This window comes from Oryza brachyantha, chromosome 1, assembly GCF_000231095.2.
Source record: "Oryza brachyantha chromosome 1, ObraRS2, whole genome shotgun sequence".
In the NCBI taxonomy this organism is placed as follows: Eukaryota; Viridiplantae; Streptophyta; class Magnoliopsida; order Poales; family Poaceae; genus Oryza; species Oryza brachyantha.
Window position 1 is genome coordinate 2,474,622 of NC_023163.2, and position 20,078 is coordinate 2,494,699.

General features: G+C 40.0%; 3 protein-coding genes and 1 non-coding gene across 4 annotated transcripts; 1 reads left to right on the top strand and 3 right to left on the bottom strand.

Moving 5' to 3' along the window:
• Positions 1-374: 374 nt before the first annotated feature.
• Positions 375-3,880, top strand: LOC102703448 (rhamnogalacturonan I rhamnosyltransferase 1-like; the record flags this gene model as incomplete). Its single annotated transcript, XM_015839379.2, has 8 exons — positions 375-606; positions 1,323-1,390; positions 1,478-1,566; positions 1,792-1,954; positions 2,033-2,322; positions 2,406-2,610; positions 2,701-2,858; positions 3,061-3,880. Coding segments are annotated over 8 exons (1,452 nt in total), but the record flags the coding sequence as incomplete, so codon positions are not given.
• Positions 3,881-4,644: 764 nt separating this feature from the next.
• Positions 4,645-4,716, bottom strand: TRNAC-GCA. Its single transcript has one exon. It is a non-coding gene; the product is annotated as a tRNA-Cys (tRNA).
• A 51-nt stretch (positions 4,717-4,767) lies between these two features.
• Positions 4,768-7,275, bottom strand: LOC102703741 (dihydrolipoyllysine-residue acetyltransferase component of acetoin cleaving system-like). The gene is made up of 4 exons (XM_040528158.1): positions 6,472-7,275; positions 5,299-5,394; positions 5,150-5,217; positions 4,768-5,067 (listed from the first exon to the last, which is right to left on the bottom strand). Exons 1-4 carry the CDS (start codon positions 7,180-7,182, stop codon positions 4,932-4,934), a joined length of 1,011 nt encoding a protein of 336 aa, XP_040384092.1. The 5' UTR covers positions 7,183-7,275; the 3' UTR covers positions 4,768-4,931.
• Positions 7,276-9,334: 2,059 nt separating this feature from the next.
• LOC102704021 (transcription factor MYB4-like) lies at positions 9,335-10,533 on the bottom strand. The gene is made up of 3 exons (XM_040527150.1): positions 10,359-10,533; positions 10,052-10,181; positions 9,335-9,899 (listed from the first exon to the last, which is right to left on the bottom strand). Exons 1-3 carry the CDS (start codon positions 10,531-10,533, stop codon positions 9,335-9,337), a joined length of 870 nt encoding a protein of 289 aa, XP_040383084.1.
• Between the last annotated feature and the right edge of the window lie 9,545 nt (positions 10,534-20,078).

Consider the following 20,078-nt stretch of genomic DNA (forward strand, 5'->3'; position numbering starts at 1 on the left):
CACTAGGCGACCAGAGAGTGGCTAATTAGGATTAGTTTAGTCTAATTGCGTGATTATTAGTTTTTAATTGGCATGTTTAAGGGGGAGCATTATTACTTACTACCCACCGAAGCGTCAAGTGTTCGTTCCTCTCCAAATGCTAACGTCGTGCCTACCTCTCGAGCTCTTCCCCCCTCCAAAAGCTCCAATCTTTTTCGGTTTTTAATGGAGATTCCCACTAAACTAGTTGCGGAGGAGACTAGTTAATCTTGAGGGGGAGGAGCGACGTCGCCTCCCACTGGTGGTGGTGGTGATAGTGGCGAGAGGCTGCTAGTTGGCGGGTAGGCGGTGGAGGGGAGGGAAGGGGGAGGAGGGCGGGGGGAGAGATGGTGGTGGCGGCGGCGGGGCTTGGCGGGCGGCGGAGGCGAGCGTGGCGGTGGGCGATGCGGGCGGCGGCGAGCGCCGTGGTGTGGACGGCGGTGGTGCAGCTGGCGTCGATCGCGGGGCTGTGGAGGCCGCGGGTGCTCGCCGACTGCGGCGGCGGAGGGGGCGCCGCGGGGCTCGCCGCGCTCGCCGGCGAGGACCGCGTCGCGGCGAGGCTGTCGCCGCCGGCGCTCGTGCCGAGGAGTAAGTGCCCTGTGCCTGCTTGCCTCCTCTTCGTGCTCCCCCCCTTGCTTCTCCTTCCTCGCGTTTCCTAGCGTGTAGTACCTAGTCTGCGCGATCTGGTGGGAGGGGAGCTCGCGGCTCTCTGATTCGGGGCGGTTGGGAGAGTCAAATGCGGATGTTTGGTGGTCAAAGGAGGCATCTTTCGTGGCGGTTCGGTTCAATCTCGTGCTCAAATTGGCGATCTCGACGCAGGTTTTGTGCCATTTTTGGGATCTCAGGGTTTGAATTGGGTGAGAACTTTCTAAATTTGCGATGGTTTGTTGGGATATATCCTGGATTGTTGCCGTGGATCATCCTTTGGTGGCTCAAAGGTGGTTCTTCCCTGAACCTTGACCAAAATGTGGTATCATATGCTTGTATGCTATTTTTAGTACTGATTTATTTAATTTACTTATACTGTAACCCAACGCTTAGGCTGAAATGAAAGTGTGAATTGAGAAATTACCTTACTTGCTTTGAAGTTAAACGGGAATCTAATGTAAGGTGTTCAACAGTGATATGTCAAACAAGCTTTGATTGATGCAAACTTCTACTCCTTTATATTTCCAAATTGATTTTTGCTTGTAACTTTCAAGACACATCATTGTAGAGACACAGAACTAGAAGACAATAGACGCATCTTGATGTTTCAGTCATTTTGTTGGCACTAGAGCTGATTGGCATCTTGCTTTCTGCAGGAATCTATAAGAGCAATGGCTATTTACTAGTTACTTGCAATGGAGGACTTAATCAAATGCGAGCTGGGGTTTGTACCTTAGCTATTTTAGCTTGAGCTAGCTCATCCATTTATTTCAAATTTGATTGTAAATTTCTTATGAATGCTGTTTTACAGATTTGTGATATGGTCACTATAGCTCGCTATTTGAATCTAACATTAGTGGTCCCTGAACTGGATAAAAGATCTTTTTGGGCTGATCCAAGGTATTGTTTACCATATAACATTTATTTCTGTAAGATCAGCAGCATACCTCTTTGATGAACTATGTATCCTAATTTGCTGTTGTTAAACATGAGTTATCATTCTTCCTTGTTGTGAACCTAATTTTGTAATAAATTAGGATTTTTGCATATGGAAATATAGCTGAATTACAGCTATTTTCTTGTTGTATTTCTTATTTCAGATAGTATGTTTTTGTTTTTTTCCAGTGATTTTGGAGATATATTTGACGTCAGTCACTTCATTAATTCGTTAAGAGACGAGCTGATGATTGTTAAGGAACTTCCTATGAAACTCCAGCTAAAAACTAAGAGAAGACTTTACTCAATGCCACCTGTGAGCTGGTCCAATGAGACATACTATCTAAAGAGGGTAAAAAAAAGTTTCTTCTTGCTGTTTGTATTTAGCAGCACTACCAATAACTGTTTCTGAAGGATCCTCCCTATGCAGGTATTACATCTTGCAAGGAAGCACAAAGTAATCCACTTCAATAAAACAGACGCCCGCCTTGCAAACAATGGTCTTCCTCTCCAGCTCCAAAGGTTGCGTTGTCGTGTCAACTTTGAAGCTTTGAGATTCACCCCACAGATTGAGGCCCTTGGCCGTAAACTTATCTCCATCCTTCGGAAAAATGGGCAGTTTGTTGTTCTTCACTTACGGTACGAAATGGATATGCTTTCGTTTTCGGGCTGCACACATGGCTGTTCTGATGAAGAAACTCAAGAGCTCACTAGAATGAGGTTTGTGCATTACTAGTTAATGCTGATTTATTGCACTCATTTACTACTTACATAAATCTGAACCAATTATCTTTGAACTTTAGATATGCTTATCCATGGTGGAAAGAAAAGGAGATTGATTCTGAGGTTAAGAGGTTTCAGGGACTTTGCCCCCTCACACCTGAGGAAATTACTCTCGTGCTTAAGGCTCTAGGATTTACAAAGGATACACTGATTTATATAGCCTCTGGTGAAATATATGGAGGTGAAAAGCGGTTGGCAGCTTTGAAGGCTGCATATCCTAGATTGGTGAGCATAGTTTTCCCACTTACAGTGCCCCCTTTATATTTTTATGAGATCATGGTTGCTAGATAATAACTCACTTTGATCTTATGTTAGGTAAGGAAGGAGAAACTTTTGTCTCCTGATGAACTGCAGCCATTCCAGAACCATTCAACCCAGATGGCAGCACTGGACTACATGGTTTCAATTGCAAGCGATGTTTTCATCCCCAGCTATGATGGGAATATGGCAAGGGTCGTTGAGGGTCATCGCAGGTTTGCTTCTCCAAAATCTAACCTAACTCAAGTCTGCTTGTGGTTTGTTTTTAACATTAGTAAAGAACCGCTTGGGCTTCTGATGTACTCTGAATTCTTAAGATTAACTTCAAAAAAAAAAAACTCTATTTCGTAGTGACTTTAAAACTACATAAGTTAATGTTGTATATGCTGAGTAGCCTTTCGTGTTCATCCATTTTAGGTACACGGGCTTCCGCAAGACCATCGTATTGGACAGGATGAAACTTGTTGAACTTTTGGATAATTTCCAAGGAGGGGCAATGTCCTGGAATGAATTCTCTGCTGCTGTGAAGGAGGCACACCAGCATCGCATGGGCCAGCCAATGGACAGAAAGGTCATCCCTGGCCGGCCCAAGGAAGAGGACTATTTCTACGCTAATCCCCAGGAATGCCTTGGTGCCAAGGAGGAATTAAGAGATATTTTATGATAGTTCATTCTGGGAGCATGGCCGATGAATATTGGTTCCTTCAGCGTCGTCCATAGTTGACGCTGGCACTTTTTGTACAGCTGACCAGAGTTCTCCCTTCATACCGAGCATTTACTTCAGGTACAGGCTAGTTGACATGTCAAATGTTTATAACTGGATCTTCTCACAGAAATAAAACTGAAAAGAAGCTCAAGATCTGCAGGTTCAGACTTTTGGAGAAAAGATGAGCATCCAATCTGCTCTTTTCTCCCATCAGTTATGCTCTTGTAATTCTTTATTAGTAGGTCAGGTTTTCCATTTCATTCCATTCTTCGGCTTCTTATTTTTCATTGTTTAGGGGCAGTGTAACACTCTTGACTCTGATCATACTGATGTAGAAGTTCAGTGTCCTCAAAAGTGTTCCCCCAAACTTCTCTGAGGAGTTTCCTCAAAGTCTTTTGTATTTCTCACCAAAACCATTAGAAATTTTCAGTTCATACGGAAATTTCCTGCAAAAATGTAACTTTTTTCCCTGAAAGATCAAGATATGCAGATCATTCTGTTTCTTTCCACCAACTGATTCACTTGGAAGCATGGGTGGCATGTTTATTGTATAATGTTCAACATGTATAGAAAACGTCTGTGGTTGTTGGCTTCTTCTGTACATTGACCTGCAAGTCTGCAACTGCAAGGGAATCAGATGGTTCAGCTCCCTTGCAAGGCCAGTTTCAACCTAATGGTTTTTACTTATTGGCAGTTTGGTAGCAGAGAAGTATATGATAATAGATTGCATTATTTTTGGCAGGTTCAGTAGTATAATTGGAGCCTGACAAGGATTCCTCGATGCCTTATTGTGTGTGTATAATACCGTAGAATCCAATGTGTGTTTTGTCAGTGTTAAGTATCGCGGATAATGATAGAATTTTGTGAGTCATTTTCTGCTGATGTCAGAAATGCCTGTTGGTTCCGAAACTAAGGGAAGGGAAATAAAAGCGTATATTCGTTCATCTGGCGCCATTTGTGCCTGGGTTAAAGTTTTTTTTAATAAAAATATAAGTGCTTGTAATTTGTAAGTAATATAAGTAAAATTTTAATATAATGTAAACAGAAATTGTAAAAGTTTAAAAAAGGTATGGCTGTTGATCTTGCGGCAATTTTGTGTCTGGTATAGACCATGCTAAACAAAAATGTATATAATTTTTAGTTGATATTAATCTCATGAAATTCGAAATCTTAAAAGTGAAAATTTAATCAGAAAATCCGAGATTTTATTTATTCTTAAATAAATTCGAAATCTTAGAAGTGAAAATTTAATCAGAAAATCCGAAATTTATTAATTAAAAAACAAATTTTTTTACAGGGCCCAACCGGGTTCGAACCGGTGACCTATTGATCTGCAGTCAATTGCTCTACCACTGAGCTATGGACCCATTTTGTTGTTATGATCTTGTGTAACATATATGAACATTATTGATAGCAGATGACAAAATAAAATATTTCGGTCTATCCTCTCCAAAACACGATAATTCAAGTGCAACCAATTACATAATTCGAAATTAAAGAAACACAAACCCAAATCAAAGATCCTGAACCACTGCACCCTGTTCCCGGCAAAGCAGATTCTCAATTATATATACACTTTGAATTATTTTGCATCGCTGGCGACGACAGAAGGCAGCAAGAACTTGAGCAGGATATCGTTGAACATCTTGGGATCCTCCTGGTGCGCCAGGTGCCCCGTGTTCGGGATTATCTTCAACGTCGCCTTCTCCCCAAGAATCCTGCAAATTCAGCCAACTGTTCAGGCAATTACGAACTGCAATGAACAATGGCAAGATCAAGAAATTCAAGATCGAAGCTTACTCCTTCACTTTGTGTGCTTTCTCCACAGGAAAGATCTGGTCGAACTCCCCCCAGATGATAAGAACTTCCTGCAAAAATCAGCATCAGTTCTGAATGTTCAATCAATGCAGTGTGTTGATCTCTTTTTCTTGCAACTGATTACTACGAACCTGAGGAAGAGGAGAATTAAGCTGCGAGTCGTCTTGCTCGGTGATGATCCCCTTGATCAGTTGGATCTTCTCCTCTCTTTTGTCCGCGAAATATTTCTGCGCCACACACAGTTGCAAATTTGCAAAATCAAGATTTAAACTTTCTTAATTTCCTACCTGCATCCAATCTTCTTGTTGATATAATTGAAATACGAAAACCATCGTTTTTCTATTTCTGCTTAAATTTATAAGTCAAGATTTAAATTTTTACTAGGAACACACGTATAAAAGTATTATTTTCAAATTATTTTTGTTTGTAAATATTCCGTTTACAATTACCCATTTGTGCAAAATCTGATCAGTTTGATGTAGTGTCATATCGGATGTTTGAACACTAATTTAAAGTATTAAACATAGACTAATAAAAAAACTAATTTCATAAATGAGTAGTAATTTACGAGACGAATTTTTTAAGCTTAGTTAGTTCATAATTAGAGCATGTTTACTGTAGCATCACATAAGCTAATTATGGATTAATTAGGCTCAATAAATTTGTCTCACGAATTAGTTTAGGTGAGTTTTATTAATAATCTATATTTACTATTTATAATAAGCATCCAAACATTCGCTAGGAAAAGCACGTCCCAAACACCACCCTAACCTAACATAGGCGACGTCATGCTTACGCAACAGAGACGAATCATATTCGTTCCTGCCTTTACGCGTGTGACTAATTTATATTGGCGGGAAAAGTGCGAGTTGCCGGTGGATGATATGATTTGCCACCAAATTGTCGGTAGATTAGCCTAATTCGGAGGTTCTTTGTATGCTTAGTTATTTAATTTGTTATTTTCTACTTTTCGTATTATAAGCTACTTTAGATTTTCTCTTTAAATTTGATCTTATTGGTATCAATTAAACCTACCATTGAATATATTCTTATAGTATATTTATTTATCTTTTTTATACCTTAATTAAGTTCAACCTACTTTAACTTAAAATAAAGTTAAAATAACTCGTAATATTAAACTGAGTGAGTAACCTTTTTTTTGTGACAACTCACCAACAAATCTAATATTCCTTAGGTAGGAGGGTAAGATAGGAAGAGGCTATCATGACCTCCACTATACGTATCCGTATACAGTACACGCGTACGTACGGTATGCGTATACGGTGGTGTACGTACGTACGTACCCGGAGGAGGTCGCGGACGAGGCACTCGGGGATGAACTTGGGCGGGCGGTGGACGCAGAGCGCCATGAGCCGCCGGAGCGCCTTGCCGTCGGCCGGAGCCATCAGCTCCGTCACCTCCGCCACGCCGCCCTTCGCCGCCAGCGCCGCGTCGTCGTCGGGGCCCTTGGCCAGGTCGGCGTCGCAGAGCACCACCTTCCCCACCGCCGTCTCCGCCCTGCCGTCCAGCGCCCGCGCCAGGTGCCGCGCCACCAGCCCGCCGTAGCTGGTGCCCACCACGTGCACCAGCCGGCGTTTCCCGTCGGCGCCGTTGAGGCCCGGGAGGTGAGCGCCGCCGGTGAGGAGCGCGGCGACGGCGGCGGCCTGGAAGGCGTCGGATCGCGCCGCGGCGCGCGTGGCGGAGGCGCCGAAGAAGAGGAGGGTCGGGACCACGAGGTCGAAGTGGCGGGAGAGCGGGCCCACCTGCACCCCCCACTGCCACGTGGGGTCCGGCCCGAAGCCATGGACGAGCACCACCACCGGCCGCCGCGTCGTCGTCTCCTTCGAGCCCCCCGCCGCCGCCGCGCCATTCTTGGAGGAGGGGAGGAGAGAGCGGTGCGCCCAGAAGTGCAGCGTGGTGCCGTCGTCGTCGACGACGGCGGAGTGCGGGCGGAGGCCGGCGGAGGTGAACGCCCGCCGGAACATGGCGTTGATGAGCGACACGGCGAACCCCATGGCCGGCGCTCTCAGCTCAGCTCTGCTCTAAACGATCGATCGCTCTGCCGCTTGTCTACCACTACCGGAGCTTAATCCGTTCAACTCCACTGATCGAAATGAATTTAAAATTGTATTTATAATTATGAAGTGGGCTTAACTGGTCAGTTTTTCTTTATAATCTGTACTCACATCCATAATAATTATCTTTATATGTCCCGCTCAGTGTAGGAGATTTATGGCTAATTATTATTCTGGACATAACGGGAGTCATCTTTTGATTTTTTTTAAAACCAAACGGTATATTTAAATACGAAAAATAATTTATAAATAAAATTTTTATATACATATTCGTAGAGATCTAAAAGACAATGCTGAAAAATAAACTACCACAAAAAATCTTAAAATCAATTCTAAATTTAATATAAATTTTAGTTTATAAGTATAAGAAAAAAAAATAGGAATCGAGGGTTGAATCATTGGTATTGTTTATAGGAACTGAGTATATATGAGTTCTTACTTTTGTACTTTACTTTAAAAATATATATTTAGAATAAGCTAGGTTGCCGTAAGGTGAGTTTAGTGGAGACTATACAAATTCAATCTCTAAAATTTTTTCTCGCTTTATTAGAAAAAGGAGTTTGAAATTTGTAGTATATTCTCTTGGTGCACCTACCACTGAAAGCAAAAGAAAGGGAGAGTCGCATGCATGACTTACAAGTCAGCAAGACCACGAGTACGGTGCTCCGATAGCTCTCACTACCTAACGGGCCCACCTGTCAGTGAGCCACTGTCAGGCAGTAGTAGTTAGAGTGCCATGATTTGCTAGTACATTCCAGAAGGCTAGTGAGTTGGGCCGGCAGAAGCAGCCCGGCCCAGCCCATCTCAGCCCACCAGCAAGCAGTTGCAAGGATAGGCCCATTTTTCAGACGGCCCAACTGGAGCGGCGTAACGGGCCGAGATTATAGGCACGTGTCCCTTCCCAGTATGGATTTCAGATCACCCGAAAAAAAAAAAATATTCGAATCATCTCCAGCAACTCCGTTGATCAACAGCTTGTCGGAATATTAGATACGTTTAAAATAAAACTATATTAATATCAGTGGTAGTTGAAATTAGGAGCTAATTGGCCACGTAGTCGCAGTCAAGTATAATTCTGCAGTAGGTGACACTACGTGCGTAGGCATATATGCTGATCACAGCATGCAGTACAAATAAATACATACATCCTGCAGATTAATTAGCTGATGACAGTAGACATATCATCAGTCACATTTCAAGCATGCCTGGATGTAAACACAAGGATTAATTAAGCAAATAAGTAGAATAATTCATGGCATGTAGATACAAAAGAGCAGGTGGTTAATTTAGCAATTTAATTACCATGTGCACCTGGGCATGCAGGGCGTCTTGCAGGTTAAATTAATTTCAGTTTGTTAATGACCACATGGGCAGCTGCTGTGATTAAACTAGTTTTCATTCAGCTGCACCTGGGCGGCTAGCCGTTCGATGGATGGATCGATCGATCTTACGTTGGACACAAGCTGTAAAGCAAACGATCGATGATTTGGAGATTAATTATAGCATGCATGGCTGATTAAGTGATTAAAAAAAGTTATAGCTTTTCTGTAGCATGTTGATTTTATTTCTAGCGCATCATGTGCATTCATACATGGCTTTTCTGAAGAATCTTATATGTGCAGCACCATGCATTGACATGATGCATACAGCATGCATGACGAACTGCACTAGCCACTGGCAAATGATCTTTCTTCAGACCTGCTAATCCGTGGACGTATGCGAGTTAAATAGTTAATCAGTAGCGAGAAAGAATGTTTCCACTGAGCATATAGTTGTCAGGATGAAGACGACGCATTTGATTATGATTGAATTAATTATAACTCTCTGAATTTAAGCCCAATTGTACAGGAGAGGAGTTGAGGATTATAATGTAGCTAGAGCTAGCTAACTTATATATATGAGCAAACATTCAATTTCAATTTATCCCAAAAATATCTAGAAAATTCATATATGAATTTGAAGAAATATATATAAGTACAGAATTCAACTGAATTACAAATCAACTTAATTTGAACAAGTATTTATCACTTAGGTAGCTGCTGATTCAGGCCGAGCTAGTGATTAACTAGCTAATCACACACACTCTCTCTGATCAATTGCTCATCGAGCTACTCGTCGAATCTGCAGGGTACAGTTCGCTATCCCATGCATCAACATCAAGCAATCCGGGCACATCGATGAGCAAGTCGGCCGGGTAGTAGCAGTCGAGGTCATCGAGCGCCATGAGGTGGAGCATGTCACCGTCGCCGGAGTAGCAGTAGTCCCGGGAGGAGTCCTCGCCGCCGCCGCCGTTGCCGCAGGCGCTCACCTCGCTCTCCGATGAGCCGGCGTGGTTCAGCCGCTGCTGCTCTGTCGCGGTCGGCGACTGTATGGCTTCGACGGCGGCGGCGCCTCCGTCGAGCAGTTGGCACGCGAACACCGGGTGCCTCGCTGGGATCACTGGAGGAGACGATGCCGTCGCTTCCACTGTGGCCGCATTGGCCGTCGGTTCCTTCTCCAGGGGCGGCGGCGCTGCCGGCTCGCTTTTAGCTCGGCCGGCTGCGGTGGCGGCGGCGGCGGCGGCGGCGGCGGTCTGGCGCTTCCTGATGCGGGAGTTCCAGTAGTTCTTGATCTCGTTGTCCGTCCTGCCTGGCATCTTCGCCGCGATCACCGACCACCTGAAGACCACACATCCATGACCAAATCAACACACTGATCGATCGATCACTTGATCAAAGTTTTCGCTAAAGATCGAACAGGATTAACCGTGAAACTTTGTATGGATTTCACTACTATTTCAGATTTTTCAGTAATGAATCGATCATTTTACCTGTTGCCGAGGAGTTTCTGCAGGGAGACGATGGTCTCCGCCTCTCGATCGGTGATGGGCTCCTTCTTCAGGTCCGGCCTTAGGTAGTTCATCCATCTCAGCCTGCAGCTCTTGCCGCTACGCCTCAGCCCTGATCGACCAACGCAAATGCAATGCAATGCCAACCATGTCAGATCAAGAAATCAAATTGCGCCTGCAAAGCTAGCTAGCTATCTATCTATCTATCTATCTACCTGTATAACAATTAATTAATTAGTAGTCGCCAAGAAATCAATCAATTAATCATCAAGTGCTAATCAATTCTTGCCTGCGAGCTGCGCGACGGAGCTCCAAGTGGAGACGCCGCAGCGGGTGATGTGGGTGTAGAGGCGCTCGTCCTCCTCCGGTGACCACAACCCCTTCCTCTCCTTCTCCGCCGCCGCCGCCGCCGCCTCGCCGGACTCGGCCTCACCGTGGCGATTGCTCGTCGGCTTCCTCACCATTCTTGAGTTAGCACTAGCTTGCTACTCCCAGCTGAGATGACTTAATTTACTATGAGTGAGTGCTTTTGATGGAGAATCCAGAGAAAGATTAGCAGCTGGAGCTCCTCACTTAATTAGTATGTGATGATTGGATCTGCTGTAGAATGGACTGCTTACCTATGTGACCCTATGCACACACATATATAGATGCATATAATATATAAATAATTATGTTGTCTACTACTGCACATTGCCCTACCCGTAGCAGGGTATCTGTACATCCATTAGACAGACAAATCCTGTGTTGGCATTGTGTGTTAAGCTGATAGTCTTATTCTATGTGTTTGTACCCAAGGTTTGGTCAAGGTATCCCATGCATGCATGAATTGTTGTAGTTAATACACATATGAACATATGCATGTGTGTGTGGTTCTAGTTATATGTGATGATATGAACATATATATGTATTCATCATGCATGTACCTATGTGCATGAACAAGACTGCACGCAAGTACTAGTACTTGGATGGTATAAAGGGCATTAATCCTAGGTCGATGCTAGCATGTGATAGATTGTTTGTATCTTAGTATTCTTTATGATAATGCATATATATACATGTGATTAGCTGATCTGAAAATAGCACTTCTACTGTGTGCATGTGTAGGCAGGACAAGATTGTGATGGCTCTCCAATTAGCCTAATTTGTTAATAAAATCTTGTATTAAGTACTTGTGATTAGTCATGGTATCGATGAATCCAACATCCTGCTCATCTCTACTGTTACGGCGCCATTACAACCAAGGTACAAATGGTAGCCAGCATCTAGATGCATGCATGAATATTGGCATTAATTGGTCAGAGATGACCCTCGAAAAACATAATTAAGGTGACACTAAATAGCTAGAGAGAGGGCATGCACATGGTTTATGTTTCTGAAAAGGACGGGATATATTATTCTTTTAAAAAGGATTAGGCATTTCTTCAATTATATAAGTGTACCAATCCAATAGCATGGCTATTCAGAGATTTTAATATTTCTGTGCATGATATTTTTTTAGTGAACCATGTAGATCATCAGCATCGATTTGTATATGCTTTGCTGTCTCCTTGTTTTAGTATGCCTAGTGCAGGAAATTATGCAGCCAAGAGCCATGCATCTATCTGATGCAGCTTGCATATATATGATATATACAGCTAGCACTGCACTACAGCTTGGTAGGAGATCACATCAAGGAGGTAACTAAAGTTATGTACTATATAGCTTAGAGAGAGTTGGTAGTTTTTATCCAGTAAGTTCATTGCAAACGACCATATGAATGATTAGAAGAAGTGTACTCGATCGCATAATTAAGTATGCAAAATCCAGTACAGTAAACTAACTGGTCAGTCTAGCTAGCTAACTACAGTGTGTTATTGAATGTTAATTTGCAATTAACTAACCACCCTCAAAAGGACTCTTGACTATACTTAGGTTCCCTCCTAGTCAAAAAATAAGGAAAATTATCCAATGGATGATCATAGATTCAGACCCTATAGTACCAAAAGACCACACTAGCTGGCCATCTTTTTGTCAGCTACTACACCCTGATCAAATGCTGTCAATTTTAAGGTCACAAATGGGCTGGAGATTAGTTAGATATATTAGCTAGGACCCAACTATTCCATCTACGACTGTAAGTTGGTGATCCCTGTAGCTAGCTAGGTAGGAAGAAGAGACAGAAAGCATACACCCTGAGAGCCAAAAATGCTTTGGCACATTCAGAAGACGAGGTTCATACTAATTAGGCCGGCCATATATCAGGTCAGGATCAAAGAACCTACAGCATCGATCAGCAGTACTAGATTTTTGATCGACGAAGTCTTTTTTGTGGGTCTAGCTAGCTCTCTGTACGTATGTACTATACTACTATATGCTTAATTAGGAGTTGGAATTAACTCAATTATTAGTCTGCAAGTCTACAACACGTACACAAACAGGTAAACTGGGGCCTACAAGTCTGTAGGTCAAGGTAGCCCTATGTAATAGAAGTCTTTTTGACACTTTTTTTATGTTATCCAGATAATTATAAAAAAGGGAAAATAGCATATATCTCAGTACATGTACGGCATTTCACCACAAGCACACATTTGACTTGTATAAACTGGGAGGGGGGGGGGGGGGTTAATTTGAAACTTCGTCGTTTGCCTTTTGGTTTATAAGTCACCACCAAATCTTAACTTTAAAACTTATAGGTTTCAAGTTAATTTTAGGGTATTTTATCACATTTTTTTGGTTATTGGGGGGGGGGGGGGGAGGGAGGGTATCATAGTTTATTTTCCCTTATTTTTCTAAATATCTAATAACACATACATTTAGGTTTTATCAACAAATTACTTTTGGTCGCTGATAAGCCACTACGGCTTATTATCAACCGTAGGCATGCAAAATGGCAAGAGTTTTGTTCTTTTTTTTCAACTTGTATATGTTAAATTTAAACTTGTATATTTATGGTGATATGTTCTATATTGATTTGTATTATTATTTTTTTTTCATAACTACTTGGATGACATACAAGAAACTTGGGGGACACCCGATCCCTTTGAGGAAAAAAACTATGTAGATGCATGGGTTGAATTTTATTGTACACCAGTAACATTTTACTTATATTGCTAGCTAGGAAAGGAAATCTGACAATTCATCATAGATCTCTAATATATATATTTTTGAAGGATATAGCTCTCGGTTATTTGTTAGCCTTATTACATGTTTTCCTGCTATGATGCTTGCAACCAACCAACAATCCAACATAGATAGTCTAATAGTTATATACTTTTTTAGTGTTGTAGGTATGTAGTGCATCAGCACATGCCCGCTAGTTCATACATAATAAACCTAAATATAGGGTAAGAGGATTTTAAAACCATAAGGAATATGCCCCCTCCTCATACCCATAGTTATGAAAATTATGTGCATGAATAACCACATTAAGTAGCCATATCACTTCTATCGACATGTATATCCAAGTCATGGCTTGTTCATCCTGAATAGAAGTTGTTGAGGTCCTGATGAGGGGAGGGCTGCAAGATTCTACAATTCTTGTTGTCCTGAATAGAAGCTTGTTCATCATAGGTTATCAAGCATCTTCAGCAATAGCCCATATTTTAAAACCCTCAAAGGTCAAAGAAAGGCTCCCACCCTCATTTTTAAAGACCCTAAACTATGTTCAACTCCAGAAATGCTCCAATTTATTACCGCTATTTATATTTCTTTTTATTTCAATGTACCATTGACTAGATTAAATTAAAGACATAGATGTAATATATCGTCAACTTTTTCTCTTTCTCACATGCAACATACTAACACATCCACATATATTCACTTACTACATAAATCTTTTGTTAACCCATAATACAAAAACACTCAGCCAGATACTATCAAATAACTGACCCACAAAAAAAAATAAACTACAAAAATGAAACTCTGCCAATAGTAGGGTTCAAATTTTGGAGGTCCCGTTAACAACGAACATGGACGGCAAACTGACTAGCATGAGAACAACAACTAGGGATGGAGATATGAAAAAAGTCTTCCTGTGGGAGAAAACAATCGATAGGGTTTGGGTCTAGAGCCTCTGGATTAGGGTTATGGGATGAGAATTGGCGTTCATCCTATTTTAGGGGCTTTAGAGCATACCCAAGAGGCGTCTAAAATTGATCCATAAAATCTTACTTTGGAAATTATATCAGAAAACATATTTCTAGAAATTTCCTCAATCTATTTTCAATATTTACGCATGTCTAATATCAACTCTCCCGCTTCCCAGATATAAGGCAGACATATGCATTTCTAATACATGGTAATTCATTTTGGGGGTTCTTTTAGAGGTGGAGGTAATTTTTAGGCACAATATTTTTTTAGATGAATCCAATACATGATTTAGGGAGTTGAGTATTAACATTCTCCTGCAGATGCTCTTAGTAGGGGCTCCGCCGAACCTTGTTTTTCTAGCTATATTTGTATTTTGCTCCAGATGTTTTGGAAATGTCTTGCAACTACTTATAACTAAAATTTCACAAGTAGTGGCACATGCCTTAGGGGGTTTTAGTACATTTTCCCATGTATGTGAATATGCTATAAGGCCTATCAAGTAAAGCTAGGTTATTATGTGTAAGAAATTGCATATGTTGCTACTGGTGAATTATGTCTGGTTATTCATAAATTAATGCATGGTGTTTTGGTGGCCATTGATGATCTCTAGGGTAAAATCCCTTATTTAGATACGTGGATTCAAGTAGAAGTTTCCTTTGCAATTCTGCGTAGATTGTTATCTTAGTACACTGCCATAGAAACCATCTTTAACGGCTCAAAAATACTCATATGTAATGGGTAGAGAACCGATACATATATAATTCATCTATAACAGCTTTGCATGATGAGCCACCATAGATGTGGATGGCAGAGTGAAAAAAGAAAATACAATTCTCATGCTGCGAGCAATTACAGATGTGGATCGTCAATAACAAAAAATTATGTCATTGTTGGCATGCTCATTAGTGTCTTGCAAACTGTCAAAATCATTTACACTGAGTTTTCCAACATGCAAAGAATCCTTAATAAGAAATGCAATCATGCAAGCTTATAGAAATCAAAAGAAATCTTGCAAACTTGTAGAAAACAAAAGAATTGAACATAGTATTCCAACATGCCCATTTAAACTGAAGGATCCAACAAACAAAATAATCCTGTGAAGTCGCACATAAATCATCCTAATTTGGATGTTCAGATGGTTGGAAGCAATTAATAAAAAGAAATTATCCAAGATCATGAACGGTGGAGGAGCCTCGCTTGTTGGTTTTGGTGCTTGGGCCCCATATAGACTACAACAGTATTGGGGTCTTGTTCCTGTTGTTGTCCTTGTCGTTGGATCAGGAGGAAAACAATGGGGAGTGGGAGCATTTGACCTATGGGGAGGAGACCGGCCGGTTGTGGCAACTATAGTGGAAGTACTAGGGGACAAGCCGCAACTAGATTTTGGCGTGGGGGAGAAGAGAACCATCAGATCGAGCCAGCTAGAGCTCAGGGGAACCGAAGATAGTCCTCCATAACCACTTCGTGCACTTCGCCACTGAAGTCATACCTAACGATTACGTGCTTCGAGCCCATCAGCGGGGTTGCCAGTTGCCACACCAAGGCTCATTGGATCTGGGCACCATGATCTTCGTGTTTGAGGGCCATTGGATTTGGCCGACTCGAGTAAGTAGTGCTATGGGTGGGGAGGAGAAAACGACTGATGGCGTTGGGGATAGGGAGGAAAGCAATGATTATAGCCGGCATCAGGGTATAGGAAGGAAAGAATAACGTTGAAGCTGGCCAATGGGAGGGAGTAATGGCCACCACTATCGTAGAGGAGATGGCGCAAGTAGTGCAAATGCAGTGAAAGACTCGACATGGTTCAGGTGGGGGAGCGAAAGTGTAAAAAATAAGTCTTTGACTCGGTGGATAAGTCTAGTCACCTAGGAGATTGGATAGCCATAACAATTGGTATTCTCTCGCCTTTGAAGATAATGTAATATTTGTAACTACTTCCTTGTAAAGTCATTACAGATGACCCATACAATGAGTCATATATATTCATACATGTTACAGATATTAATCCATCATCACTAATGCATGTTTTCTCTCATAACTATTTGTAATGGTTTAAATTTCATCTGTTACATATTAGGTTATCACAAATGGTTATAACCGAGCAATTACAGTTCAGTGGTAGTGGTATTGTCTCTATATGAAAATAAAAACCAATCTTTGATTATTTGGACAAAGTCAATAGAATATCATCGACTGTTCAAGAAGCCATTGTTCTAGAGATTGTTGGGTATATGTAGTCCTCATATTCTTTCCCTTACTATTGTAGAGCAAGTTGTAGCAAAGCTGCATAATATGTTTGTATATATTCTCTACTTTTTTCACCTTTCATTTCTTTTTCTTTTGGCATGTTAGCTGGTGTGTAGAGCCCGAATGTTTGCATTGATTAATTCATCGAACATTCTATTATACATATATAAAAAAGGATTGGGCATGAAATAACTCTATCCATCTATCCTTAAATGGTGACCGGGTTACACTCGATCACTAATTGTACGTATTCCTTAAATGAATGCATAATTGTATGTATTCTGGATGAGAAGCAGCCCTACTCAAGAAGGACAAAAAATGCATTCATTTAAAACTCCTCACCGAAGAACACCCCGTTTAAAACCTAACCACTCTCTGCTTTCTTCAATAATGTATATATACACGCCTCTCTCTTTGATTAGTTAACCAGTTCTTCCGTAGCATTAGAGCAAGTTCAATAGTATAGCCAACTACTAGCTCCAAATCATATATAGTCAATCTAATAGCCAATTCATACAATAGTTATCTATAAAATATATACTATCTTGTCCCACATGTCATACACGTATTATGTTTTGAAGTCTGTGCTACAGCTGGCTATAAATCTGTAACTCACTTCTCTTCACTCTTATTTGCTTAAAACATATTTATAGTTGGCTTATAGTTTGCTATTATAGTTGCTCTTATGCATGAAAGATAGAGAGAAAAAGAGAGGCACATAGGACAAATTTATGGCGGCCAATGTTTTTATATTCACTAATCTAAACATATGAAGGGCTGTACAACTAGCTTGTCTAAGTATGCGTGCATGACAAGATATGCTACTAAAATGATACGATCACGAGGAAGGCCATAGGTACCCAATCAGGATTAGAAACATTAAGTATGCATTATTATTAATCAATCAACTTGCACGGCCAAATTAATTAATTATGGACGCCCCTTACGCATGCATGCATCAGCTGCTAGCTGCCTGTAGTTGTGCTGGATCTGGGCGTGGGGATTAAACCAGTTCGGGAAGAAGAACTCTTCGGTGCATTTTACTGATAGTATTATACTATTAGTAGAATTAATCTTAATCATTGATTAGTATTATACTATTAGTAGAATTAATCTTAATCATTGATTAAAAATGTATTTTTGTATTTTGTTAATTAATTGATTAGTAATATTTTTTAATTTTGTTTTTTCAATTAGATCACAATAAAAAAATGATATTACCTCTTCAAATTTCTACTACACCTAATATTATTATTATTATAATTTAATCACAACTCTCTGATAAAAATAAATTAACGGTGTGAATTAAATTCTACTGTTAGTAAAATACACTGGAGTACTCCACGCCAGCTTTTCGTGATACTTCTCGTTTTAAACCAAAGCAAGATATAAAAATATTAACAAATGCATGATTTTATTAACGTGCCTTTTAAGATTAATACATACATATATACTTAATTATTTGAAACCAAACCTCTAAAATGGCTGTTATTAAAACGATAAGTATTATATTGAATCGGACGGAGTATTAATTAAATTTTATATATATCTGTTAATGATACACTCAACATGGCCAAATTAAAGTTAATTATTAAGCTAAGACAGCGAATGGCTGACATGAGTGACCTTTTGTCTCATGCTGCTGCATGCCACTGTTGCCCGAAGTACAGACATCACAAAAGTTTAGTTTTGGTGAGTTGTTTGGTTATTTAATATCGCCTAATCTGTGGTCATTACTCCCATGACCATCTTGATAATTGATGACTAATTCTGGATGAATTGTCCTAATTAAGGATTTAATTTAATTTCATTGCATAGCGAGAGAGAGAGAGTGAGGGGGGGGGGGGGGTGTGAGCCAAAAGATTCCTGCACGCGGCGTGCAATGATATTGATCGATCTGTATTTATTTATGTCCCATCAAGAACACCTTTTAGGGGGGAGGTCCGATGATTATTGGGCTAGATTAAGAGCACAAATAGGTGATTTGGAGTAGGATAATTAATTGGAATCTTAATTAATGATCCATGTGGTAGAGTAGTAGGAAAACCTGAATTAATTAACTTTATCTGATTAGCCATTGGATAACTGACCAGAACATTGTTGCTGATCATCTAGGAAAAGAATCATTTAAGCTCCACCTCACTACCTGCTGCATGATTAGTATTGAGAGGGCTAATCAGTTGAACCTGCTTAATTACTGTCTAGGTTCTTGTCAGTTTCACTACATTTAAAACCTCATATAGAAGAATTTTTCTAGAATAAATTTCACAAAATTACATAGTAGTACAAAACTACATTTACAAAAGTGTATCAACGTATATCACTTACTGTATATATCCTAAAAAGTAAGCACTTCTAAATTGTTTAGTAGATATTAAGGTCGAGTAGAAAAGACAATGATACCTCTTAAAATCTTAAAACCGAGGGATGGATGGGGTGAAAGGGTAAATGAAATAAAATGGTAAAAAAATGAATGAGAAGTTTGATGGGACAAGTAGTACCGTGCATAGTTTCAAAAATTCTTATATTTTGATACAAGATTCAAATTCAAATGTTATAAATGCTTATATTTTAAAATGAAGTGGCTAGATATTAAATTTACTGCAAAGCTACAGTTTTAAGATGTAATACCACAATATATTTAGAACGAATCTAACCCCAAACTAGAACTTCGTAACACCAACAGAACATTAGTGGGATTTAAAGTCGTAAGTACATAGTTTTGTGACAACTTCATTACTAAACCTACACATTATGATACTTTGCCTTAAATCTACCATTTTATGATAATTCGATGGTTAGGTTTGTAGTTTTATGAAACCGTTTTGATCAAACTATGTGCAGTAAGTATTGCCTTCTAGGCAAAAAAGAATTTCTATACATTGGCAATTTTGGGCCTTTAAACTTAAAGAGTTTCATAGTCTAGACTGATCTAGAGACACTTCGAGACGTTTTAAAGACTGCCTTATATTTACTGTGGATGTGTTTTGGGTATGGTTTTATGACATCTGGAAGTATTAGCTAAATTACTTGCGATGTATTTTTTAAACACTTGATAATTGGCCTTGACTATTACATGCATTGTTGTCATGTCGTTAGTGGTTTGGTCTTCAGGTTAATTTGTTGTAATGCAACTATATATGCAGACATTCTCTCCAGACATTTTAACCTCTCTAGGGGCCGGGTACTTTTTGGGTGGTTAATTAGATACTTAGATGTGTTAATATATACAACTATTACAAGACAAATACCAACAAGTCATCATATGAGGTTGAGATGTGATCACTAGGACACTCAAAACATTTTCTTTTCTAGTTCGTGGATTTCTCCTATAGCAGCCGTATATATCATTTGTTTAGTAAATTTCATAAAACCACGCCGCTGCAAAAAGTTACGATATTGTGTCATAAAACTACATATTTAACACTAAATTTATCATAAAACTACATATTTAGAGTTTAAATCCCTAGAACTACTGTTGAACCGAAGCTATAAACATTGAAGTATTGTGATTAGGTTGGTCATAAACATTAATTATGTTACTTAATCTAGGTAGTGACGCTCCATCTTGATTATGCAGTTATGTGATAAATTTGGTGTTTAATTTATATTTTTGTTACACATTGGTTTAAATCTATAATTTTATGATAATTTGATTAAAATATGTATATTTTTTTTAAATTTAATTTCT

Excerpts from the sequence above, each read along its gene's own strand:
- LOC102703741 (XM_040528158.1), bottom strand. The coding sequence starts at position 7,182 with ATGGGGTTCGCCGTGTCGCTCATCAACGCCATGTTCCGGCGGGCGTTC. Across the intron at positions 5,395-6,471 it reads TCGTCCGCGACCTCCTCCGG|AAATATTTCGCGGACAAAAG; the intron begins GTACGTACGTAC and ends TGTGTGGCGCAG. Across the intron at positions 5,068-5,149 it reads AAAGCACACAAAGTGAAGGA|GATTCTTGGGGAGAAGGCGA; the intron begins GTAAGCTTCGAT and ends CTGAATTTGCAG.
- LOC102704021 (XM_040527150.1), bottom strand. The coding sequence starts at position 10,533 with ATGGTGAGGAAGCCGACGAGCAATCGCCACGGTGAGGCCGAGTCCGGC. Across the intron at positions 10,182-10,358 it reads CTCCGTCGCGCAGCTCGCAG|GGCTGAGGCGTAGCGGCAAG; the intron begins GCAAGAATTGAT and ends TTGGTCGATCAG. Across the intron at positions 9,900-10,051 it reads CAGAAACTCCTCGGCAACAG|GTGGTCGGTGATCGCGGCGA; the intron begins GTAAAATGATCG and ends TGTGGTCTTCAG.